Source organism: Cryptomeria japonica, chromosome 5 (assembly GCF_030272615.1).
Source record: "Cryptomeria japonica chromosome 5, Sugi_1.0, whole genome shotgun sequence".
Taxonomy (NCBI): domain Eukaryota; kingdom Viridiplantae; phylum Streptophyta; class Pinopsida; order Cupressales; family Cupressaceae; genus Cryptomeria; species Cryptomeria japonica.
The window spans coordinates 82941174-82952752 of NC_081409.1; the positions used below are offsets into that span (position 1 = coordinate 82941174).

At 30.5% G+C, this 11579-nt stretch overlaps 1 protein-coding gene across 1 annotated transcript; it reads left to right on the forward strand.

The window, feature by feature from the left end:
* The first annotated feature begins 8224 nt into the window (after positions 1–8224).
* On the forward strand, positions 8225–11238 carry LOC131876310 (wall-associated receptor kinase 2-like). Its single transcript, XM_059221256.1, has 3 exons — positions 8225–9400; positions 9517–9702; positions 9823–11238. Exons 1-3 carry the CDS (start codon positions 8506–8508, stop codon positions 11061–11063), a joined length of 2322 nt encoding a protein of 773 aa, XP_059077239.1. The 5' UTR covers positions 8225–8505; the 3' UTR covers positions 11064–11238.
* The last annotated feature ends 341 nt before the right edge of the window (positions 11239–11579 follow it).

The following is an 11579-nucleotide window of genomic DNA, read 5'->3' on the forward strand; positions in this document are numbered from 1 at the left end:
TTGATCTTTTTCTTTTTATGTGGATGATTTCAAATTGATAAATTATTATCTCTATATGGATAGTTATTTTATTTGTGAAACTTATTAACAATTACTAACATTGTTGTCATTTGTCTACTTAATTTACATGTTTTTGTGCTCTCCATGCTATTTACTTATAATATTAGGAGATTTTTTAAATGTTCTCTCTACCTTCCTCTCTATTTGTATCTCATAATCTTTCTCTCTCCCTATTACAAACATAATATGAGCATTTTGGTAATGGAGCTTGATTATCTTCTCCATTTAGAGGTTTCATTATAGTTGTGTTTAGATCCCACCAAGTGGGTGCATAGTAGATTTGCTAAATGAACTGTCAATTGACCTCACATATTGCACACATAAATGCAAAAAATAGAACAAAATTTTTCATAATTGACCTTCCATATCTCCTCGGCATACCCATTGCACACCAAGATGTGACACGTAAATTTGGTTGAAAATTGTTTAAAGATATTGCAAGACCATTGCATTAATCTTCGCCATTCATTTTCTATCCCCCCATGCCAGGCTCGTACTTGCCTACTACAGTCCCTCCGTGACCGTGCAACCTGTCGTCTCTTCAATCTGACAGCGATTTGACTTCGGCTTCCATGAAACTCTTGCTAGCCAAGTTCGGTTTTAATACTTTTTAAAGAGTTTTTATTATATTGTTATTTGTTTAAAGTTATAATTATTAATAATAATATAATAAATTAATAATGAACTATATATACATTTTTTTCTAATAATAATTTATATGTTTATATTTTCTATTTATTTTAATATATACAGTGATTCTAAGATATATATAATTTCTTTTTAATATTATCAAAGTAATTTTAACATACAATTTTTTACTTTCAAGATGGTTATGGTTTTTTGACATACATAAATCTAAAATAAGAATTAAAAATTTGTATATTAAAATTATTAATATCTAAATGATTTTGAGATATAATTTTTTTTTAAATACATAAATTTAACATGAAAAATAAAAATTTGCATGTTAAATTTAACTTAGAAAATAACTAACAAAGTTTTTTTTTTAATAACATACCAATATATAACTTAGCATAACTTAATATGCATAACCTAGTAAGTTAAATTTAACATAAGTAATTTTAACAGGTAAATTTTTATTTTCTATGTAAAATTTTTATATGTTAAAAAAATTTCTATCTTAAAATCACTTAGTTATTTCCTAAATTAAATTTAAAATAAGTATTTTTAACATACAATTTTTTATTTCCTTTGTTAAATTTAACATAAGTAATTTTTACACAATTTTTTTTAATATATACATAATATATAATTATTAAGAAAAATAAGAGAATTTTTTTTTTAAATAATAATAATTTACTACTAAAAAATTATATATATAATTATAAAAAATAAACTATTATTAACTTATATATAATTCTTATTAAAATAAATAAAAATTAAAAAATTTAAACATATAAATTATTATTAGAAAATTTAAATATATAATTCATTATTAATTTATTATATTATTAGTTATAGCTTTATATATATATAAAATAAAATAAAATAATTAAATTTATGGTAGTTATGGAGCAAATTAAGATGGGACAATGTGTGATGAGCATGGGATAAGCTCCCATATAATGAATTATGACATTGAAGTTCATTTGATAATTCTATTACCATCTCTAGCTTGTTATTATGTGAAGTATGAAAAAAATGCAAATACAAGTTAGATGATTTTCTCTAAGATATCAAGAAAATCAGAAGAAGTTATTTTTATGAATATTTTTGGATTAAAAAAATATGTTTACATTAGAAAATTAGCTATAAATACTATTAATTTAAAATTTTTACTTTTAATAAATAATGTCAATTAATCAGTTAATACTAATTTCAATATTAATAATATAATAATTATTAAAATAATAAAAAGATTTTTAAAAAATTAACATATAAATTATAATTAAAAAATTTAAATATATAAATTCAAAAATAGCTATACTTATTAAAAATTTCCTATTATTATTAACAATATAAAATAAAAAAAATTAAATAGTTTTAAAAAATTAAACAAATAACAGTGCTTTACAAAAAATTAAATATACAATTAATTATTAATTTATTATATATTATATTACAAATATAACTTATATATATATATATATAAAAAAAAAAATAAATAAATAAAAAATTGTAAAACAAATATTAAAATTAATTATTAAAAATCAAATCCTGTAAGATTGGCAGGTTGCACGTCGGTGGGGGTGGTGCAAATTTTTGTGAATTTGCATTAGAGTCTGAAATAAATCTGATTTTTTTAATTCAAATAGAATTATTAAATTATTTTTACATTTTAAAATTCAATATCAGTCTCTGCTTGTAGTATCAATTGTCCACACAACTTTCATGGATAATTGCTCGTATCCTTCTGTAAAAATATGAAAGAAAACACATTGTACCAAATAAGTAGAAATAATTATAATATGCACAAAGAATACTCAATACAATATATATATATATATATATATATATATATATATATATATATATATATATATATATATATATATATATATATATATATATATATATATATATATATATATATATATATATATATATATATATATATATAATTCTTAAAATAGTACTTTTGAGACATTTGGGATATTGTGTGAATCCCATATCATTGTACACATCTTCCTATGAAACCATGTTGCTTGCATTAAATTTATCTTTCTAAGAGATAGGCACAGCTTAACATTTTTGTTAGGAATTTCTTCAATTCCTTTGAGGCAAATGATCTGAGTCATTAAGGCTCATGGATTCACTCAATAGTATATTATCCAAGCTTATGGTTCCTTGTTCAATAACCTTCTGAAATTTCTTGATAACTATGGAAATATATATATATATATCATTGACAGATGCACAAATCATTTATTTGATGAGGAAAAGAATCAAAAGCAACAATGTTTGCATCTCTAGTGAGGAGCTCCCATGTCATAGCTACATCACCTAATGTTGTTGTGAACCTAAGAAAATTATGCCTTCCCATTGCTTTCAGTAGTTTTTTTTAATTCCATAGAAAGATAGTCCTTAAGAAAAGAATTGGAGCTTGAACATTTTCCTGTAGAACCAATTCCAACTACAGAAGCAAACAAAGAGACATGGAGACATCGCCTCTGTTAGCACTTGAACAGTTTGACATAATGCCTTGGAGAAATGTGATATTAAAAGAAATGCACAAAAAATCCAAGCAAATGCAATGGATAGGTGAAAATCCAAACTCACTGTTGCCAACTTGCCAGTGTCTAGCCTATTTGTACCAAAATGGAAACTTTGAACAAGGAATAGACTTATGAAAAGGAGAATTTTGTGATCTTCTCTATACATGGAAACTGTGGAAGCATAGACAAGGCACGTAGACTATTCAACCAAATACATGTGGAAGCACAAACATGGAACATGGACTACAAAACAAATGGAATCCATAAATTATGCATAGGAAATTAATTTTTGCGTTGAACATCTATTACCTGTTGGTTACTTGGTATGCCTTTATTGCATATTGACATTTTAACACATTTAATTTTAAATTAAAAATTCTGAATATTATTTTATTTTCAAATTTTCAAATTTAAAGTTTAATATTTTAATAATTATATTTTAATATATATAATTAAATTTTACTTATTATGTATTCGTATTTTAAACATATTTTGTTTTTAATTTAAATTTTAAATCTTTTTTATTTTTTATTTATTTTTGTTTAAATTAGATTTTTAGATATTTCTTAATTATAACATATAAATTATAAATATATTGTATTATTTAATTAATTATATATTTAAAAAGGAATATTATTTTTTTATTTTTAAGATTTAAATAATTATGATATTATATACTAAATATAATATATAAATAATAAAAGACTTTTCCACCTCCATTTAATCTCTATCTTCCTTTCTACCTTTCTTCCCTATTTCTACTTACCTCTCCTTGCACTACTCTATTTTCCACCATATCTATATGTAGCTTGGCAATGAAAAAAAACAAAACAATGCATTTAATTTGCATCACTCCACACATTTCCTTGGACTCGACTAAGAGTTCATGTCCCCTAAACTAAGGGCATGCATAATTAATTAAAGAAATCAAATTACAATTATTTTACACCAATGCTTCCCTATCTTCTTTGGCGATACACATTTACACCAATGCATATCTCAATTCAAGTGATTATGACCACATGATTATTGGGTTTGACACCTTGTCATGTCTTGTAACACTACATTTGCTTTAGACAACTACAAACAAAAAACCTTGTCATGGAGGGATCACACATCTTTATCCTTTTTGTGCAAGTGAATGGTTGTTGTGGGGAAGAAATAGAATATATTCAATTATTATTATTATTTATTTTTATATAATGTAACTATTAACACTTGTTTTTAAATTGTGTTTATATATAATATTGTGTTATAATTATATTTATTATATATTTTAACTTTTTAGATATTTTTCTATCTTTGCATCTCCCTCTCTCTTATTGTCTCTCTCTATCTCTCTCTCACCTTTATACATACACTACTTGTTTCTCCCTATCCCTCTTTATTGAGCTTTGTCTTCACCCTCTCTCTCGCTCACTCACTCTATAACTCACCCTAGATTACTTGTCTTGATCTCCTCTTCTTTATTGATATCTCATTATATTTACCTCTCTTATTTACTCCATCTCTTTCTAACTATCTCCCTTTCACTCCTCTTTATATCTCTTCTATCCATATATCTCTACCTCTAGCTTCCTATCTCTCCATCACTCTCCCAATGTCTTTCATTCTCTTATATCTCCATTTATCTATATCACTCTCTCTATATCTCTCTCTTTCTATCCATATCTTTCTCTACCTCTATCTCTTTATCTTTCTATCTCTTTCTCTATCCCTTTCTATCTTTGTATATCACCCCCCCTCTCTCTCTCTCCTTGTATATCTCACTATCTCCTTATCTCTGTCTACCTGTATCTCTCCCTCTATCTCTCTTTATCTCTTTATTTATTTCTATATCTTCCTCTCTCTCTCTCTCTCTCTTCTAGCCCCCCTTCTATATCTAGAAATGTCTCTCCATATCCATCCATCTATATCCCTCTCTCTCCCTCTCCTCTTTTGACACCTCTATATCTAAATCTCCATATTTCTCCTTTGATCTCTCCCTCTATCTCTATCTCATTATCTCTCCATCTCTCTACTCCCTATCTCTTCCTCTCTCTACCTTTCCTAATTTAGAAATTTTATTTTAATCATTTTCAGATTCCTATCTCTCTCTCACTCTTGTGTACACACTCCCTATTCCTATCTTTATATCTCTCTATATCTCTCTTAGTCACACATACACACTCACTTCCTATTTCTCCTTCTCTATCTATCTCTCCCCCTTTTATTTATCTCTCACACTTGCTATTACGTCTATACCACTCTCTTTCTCCCTCTCTATCTATTGAGTTCTCTCTCTCTCTCTCTCTCTCTCTCTCTCTCTCTCTCTCTCTCTCTCTCTCTCTCTCTCTCTCTCTCTCTCTCTCTCTCTCTCTCTCTCTCTCTCTCTCTCTCTCTCTCTCTCTCTCTCTCTCTCTCTCTCTCTCTCTCTCTCTCTCTCTCTCTCTCTCTCTCTCTCTCTCTCTCTCTCTCTCTCTCTCTTTATATATATATATTCCATCTTTATCTATCCATCTCTCATCTCTCTCTTTATCCCTCTCTATCTTTATCTCCTTCTCTATTGTCCTTTCTATCTATATCCCAAATTTCTATCTCCTTCTCCTGCTCATCCTTAATGCAAAAAATAGGCCAATTTTTTATGATTAACCTTCTACATCTTTTTGGCGTACCCATTGCACACTAAGGTGCAATTGCTAGTTATTAGTCGCTGCCGACTTTAATTCCGTTTTCTGGCCGTTTTTTTCCCTTATGTTTTTAATGGGATGCATCATTACCACTGGTCTATCATCTGTGTAGGATTATGGTTTATGGGTTCACGTACAGAAAATCCATAAAATCGCGTCCCAATAAAGGACAAGACTTTATAAATAAAACATTTTTAGAATTTTATGCTATTCTACTTTTGACTTAGTACATTTGCCTCAGATGGAATGGAAATATTTTAAAAGCACTTATTTTTTGAGTTTGAGAATAATTTATCTTAATTTCTTTCTTTTATTTTTTTAAGTTGTTTTCTTTTTTTCTGTTTTTACATTAGTAATATATTTTAATTATTAGTTGATTATATATTTAGTTTTTTTGAATAATAAACTATATGTTTAATAATTATTGTATATTTTTCATTTCAATAATTATTATATTATAGAATATATAATATTTAATTACATAACTTTAAGATGTATATTATATAAATTTTTCTAATAGTATTATTATTTAACTTTTAAAAATACATATATAAGAAAATAAGAGTAAATTTTTTATAAATATAATTATTTTTGTAATTATTATTTAAATTATTTTAATAATAAATTATATGGATTATAGGATGATTTGATCTCGTAATGTATCGATATTAAAGAACATATAGTCAGCAGTATCTTCATGTTCAGAAGGTCGTATGTGAAACAAAAGAATAACAAGAACAAATATAAGAAAAATAATGGCATTAGTGTAATTTAATACTCCCAAAGGTGAGAAATAAGATACAATAGATCAATTGTAATAAAGTCAAACCAGTGAATAATTTATGACATCATACATATTCAATGAAAAATGACACCTTGTATGCAATTTCTAAGTAGCTTCCTTTCTTGGCACTCTTTTGCAAAATCCCTCAAATGTATTCTATCTTGGGAAATGGATAAGGGCACTACAGGATAGTGCATATGCATCAAAAAAATAAAAAAAGGTTAGGGATGCTAACTACAAATAATTAAAATTTTTGTTAAAACTATTAGAATTGGTTGAAAGATTATTTACCATAACCACCATACTAGGTATCAAACTATGTTGAAACATCTTTGTTGATGAGATAGTTTCTCCCTCTCCCTCTCCTTCTTCCTAGACCTCCACTTCTATATGTACTTGCCTCTCAATCTCCCTCTCTCTATATTTATCTCTTCCATATTTATCTATCCCTCTCACCCCTCTCTTTGTATATCTCTCCCTCTTCATTTTCATCTCTATTTCTCTCTTCCTCTCTTCCCATATATCTAAAAATATCTCATTCTATTATCTATCCATCTCTATTTGTCTCTCTCTTCCCCTCTCACTCTATCTTCATCTCTACCTCTATCTTCTTGTCCCCCCATCTCTAGACATGTATCACTCTCTTTACCCATCCATATATCTCCATCTCTCCCTCTCCCTCTCCTTCTTCCTCGATCTCTACTTATATATCTCTTTGCCTCAATATCTCCCTCTATATATTTATCTCTTCCATCTTTATATGTTGCTCTCTCTCATCTCTCTTTATCTCTCTCCCTCTTTATCTTTGTTTTCATATCCATCTCTATCTTCATCTCTTCCCCTATCCCTCCATCTCTATCCCTCTCTCACTAGTTCAAACATAACATGAGCATTTTGGTATGGAGCCCAATTATCTCTTTTATTCAAAAGTTTCATTTCACTTATGTTTGGTTTCCTATAAATGAATGCAAAAATATTTTAAACTTTTCATCATTTTCTAAATGATCCTTACAAAATTTACTTCATGTACTACACAAATGTATGCAAAAAATGAGTATTTTTTTAATTGACCTTCCACACCCATTCGGCATAACCATTGTACACCAAGATGCAATTGCTAGTAATTACTCCATTAGAGAAAGAGATGCCATGAATAAAATAGAAAATTCTAAAAGAAGTAACCAAATACATCAATAGAGGGAACATGGAGAAAAAGTGCTTGAAGGAGGCGTAACAAATATTGTTATTGTATAAAAATTCCACTACATTGACACTGAATGATTAAAAGAAAATGACTCTTTTAATATGTGTTTAATATGGTTTAAAGCTGAGATTCCTTTCTGCCATTTTTTACACGGAAAGTTCAAATCCGTCCATTGCACTTCTCTTTGTGAAATTATTACATACTTTAATGTCATAAAGTTTTATTGTCTAATTAAATTTGTTTTATTCAATATAATTTCCACGGAAAGTTCAACTCCGTCCATTGCACTTCTCTTTGTGAAATCATTACGAAACTACTTTAATATCATGAAGTTTTGTATGTCTGAATTAAATTTGTTTTGTTCAATATAAGAAACTACTTGAAGATATCACATTATACTGTAGACCCCGCATCTAGGCACGCTTGTGAAATTCATTTCTCTTCTTGCATCGTTGGCCATTTGTCAGGGTTGAGGGGTAGTTTCGCACAGTCTTCTGGTATTGTCAAGTCAACCGTACAGTCTGCTGTTTGCTTACCCGTGGCTTTTCATTCCTTCATATATTGTTGTAGGAAGCCAGTATTGCTCAACAGAAAGTGTTGTTGCGAACGGAAATGAATTGCGGAGTTGTAGTTCGCTTTGTAATTTGTGTCTGTTTGGTGGGCTTTAGTGCTGCTGCAAACTGTCATCCTGAAAAGTGTGGCTCAATGAGTATGAGTTACCCTTTCTATATTAACAATTCTGATTGTGGATACCCTGGTTTTCACATCAAGTGCATGAAGAGCAACTCTACTGGGGAGCTCACTCCATACTTTACTGGTTATCTAGGTAATTTTACTCAGAACCGTCTTCCAGCTCACCGTTACGAGATTATGGAGATCGATTACGAGGGTCATCTCGTCATAAATTCTACTTCTATCAAAACTTATTCCTGTGAGGCAAACCGTAGTGCTACAAGCTTCTTTCAGCCACCTAATGGTGGACCTTTCACTATTTCCATGCTCAATAAGTTCGTGGTGATTGGCTGCAACTCATTCGGTACATATACATATAACTCTGATTCATATGATGGGGGAGAGGCCAGATGTGTATCAACATGTGGCTCTCAAACTGATCCACCATACTGCCGCTATGGCTGTTGTGAAATTACCCTTCCGTATAATTGGGCGTGGTTAAATTTCACAGGCGGAGGTGTGTTTGATTTGTTCAACTCTACTACCAACAAATTTGATGCGAAGTGTGGCTTCTCCACCATATTCGACCCTTCCACCTTCACAATAGGGGATAATAAAACAAACCTCTTTTGGGGTGGAGGTAGGAAGGCTTATTACGGTCTCCGCCTTAACTGGGGTATCGGCCTTCAAAATTGTTCCACGGCTCAATCAACTGCAAATTATTCTTGCTCCTCCAACGCAGAATGCATTGACTCTCCTTCCGGAATGGGGCACGTATGCAAATGCCATCCTGGGTATGAAGGAAATGGTTACACTAATGGCACGGATTGCATAGGTATTATTTCCGCACTTTTGTTACTTAGAAGCATTATTAGTATCATGTGTTTTCTTTAATAATAATTTTTCTTTCAAATCTCAAACCTTCTAACGAGAATGATGATGAATATTCAGATATAAACGAATGTAGTCTTAAACGGTCGAATATGTGCGTTCGACCTGAAGGAGGAGGAATATGCGGCAATTTCCCAGGTTCATACAATTGTTCGTGTGCAGAGGGATATAAGGGAGATGGCTTTCAGAACCGGACCGGATGTGTATCGACAAGTTCAAATCGCTTTGTCTTTCCTGCAATCGCAGGTAATGAATGAATATACTGCGTGTATTTGTGTTATTTTAAATGTCTGTCTTACAGATTTTCGGAAATAGGTATAGGATAACTATAATTTTATTTCAACGTCTCGTTGATAAAATACACAGGATCCGTCTCTTCGTTCGTGGTTGTCTCTCTAGCAGCGTCTCTTTTGGTTTGGTGGCTAAAGAAGCGCCACTTGAAACTTGTGGAGGCCAGGTATTTTCAACAACTGCAACAATACATAGCTTCTAGAGTGGGGAGAGAAAGTCTCAGAATGTTTTCTGCCAAAGAATTGGCAAGAGCTTCCGATAATTATTCAAATGAAATGGTGTTAGGAAGTGGTGGCTTCGGAACTGTATTCAAAGGCATTCTATTGGATGGTACTCTTGTGGCCATAAAAAAGTCCAAGCAAGCTTTCAATCTAGAGGATGGCCATGACCTTCTTAATGAAGTTACAATTCTCTCTCAAATCAATCATAGAAATATAGTGAAATTGTTAGGTTGTTGCATCCAAACTAAATTCCCATTGTTGGTATCTGAATTCATTCCGAATGGAACACTCTTTGAACATTTACACTCCAAAGAAGGGTTTTTACCTTGGGCAACACGTCTGCAGATTGCAATTGAGACGGCGGAGGCTTTGGCATATCTACATTCTGGAGCATCTCAACCCATTTTTCACCGGGATGTAAAATCGTCTAATATTCTTTTGAATGAGACATTTTCTCCTAAAGTTGCAGACTTCGGGATTTCTCGTCTCATCTCTGATTCCAATGACACACATCTGACAACCAATATAATGGGCACAAGGGGTTACTTAGATCCCGAGTACTTCCAAACGTATCAACTCACCGACAAAAGTGATGTATACAGTTTTGGTGTTGTCCTGGTTGAGCTTATAACAGGTCTGCAGCCACTGAGTGCAGAAAGAATCAGCGAGGAGTGGAGCTTATCTAATCTTTTTCTTAACAAAATCAACCACAACTGCCTCAGTGCAATCTTAGATAGCAAAGTATTGGGGGAAGAAAACCTGCAACAGATGGAAGATATTGGAAGGTTAGCAAGAGAATGTCTTTATTTGGAAAGGAGGAAAAGACCGTCGATGAAAGAGGTCGTGGACGAACTTTTGTGGGTAAGAGGCAGTGCAAGAAAGAAAAATTTCCATGACAGTGTAATGTGTGACCATGCAATATTTGAGGAGACCAGCATTTCCAGAGAAGCATCAGAAACGTCAAACAAATTCAGGAGTTACACTTTTCCATCTTCAGTTGAGGCTACGTCTGAGGAACCATCCACTGCACTAATTGAGATGTCGACCAAGTCTCAAGGGGTGAGTTCAAAGGAAAGCATTTCTAGTCTATTTTAATACACTGCAGTCTGCTCATTAAGACTAAATATTATAGGGCTTGTAATAGTTTAAATGTTCTGGTGCACATCTTTGATGGTGCATTATAACCGTTCAATTAGCAGGCATACTATACTCTAAGATGTACGATTAAATATTATAGGAATTCTACTTGATTATGTGAAAAACAATGACTATTTATTGCAGTTTCTGCTGGATAGATTGAAAAAATTAATAATTAAGCTGTTATCCATCGTTTCTTCTATTTATAATGTGTGTTTAGTTTAGATGAATAAGTTGAAATTATTAAAAAATTTAAATATTTTTTTTATTTTAGATATAATATATATATATATTTTTAATAAGTTGAAAATCAATCGATTATATTTTGTTTGTCTTTGATAATAAGAAATTATTTAGTCCATATTATTATTGGACTTAAATGATTATAAACTAATTTTAATTTAAAAAAATAATATATCGAACAAGCTATAGAATACAAAGACATATTGATTAGTATACTACTATCTGCATTTA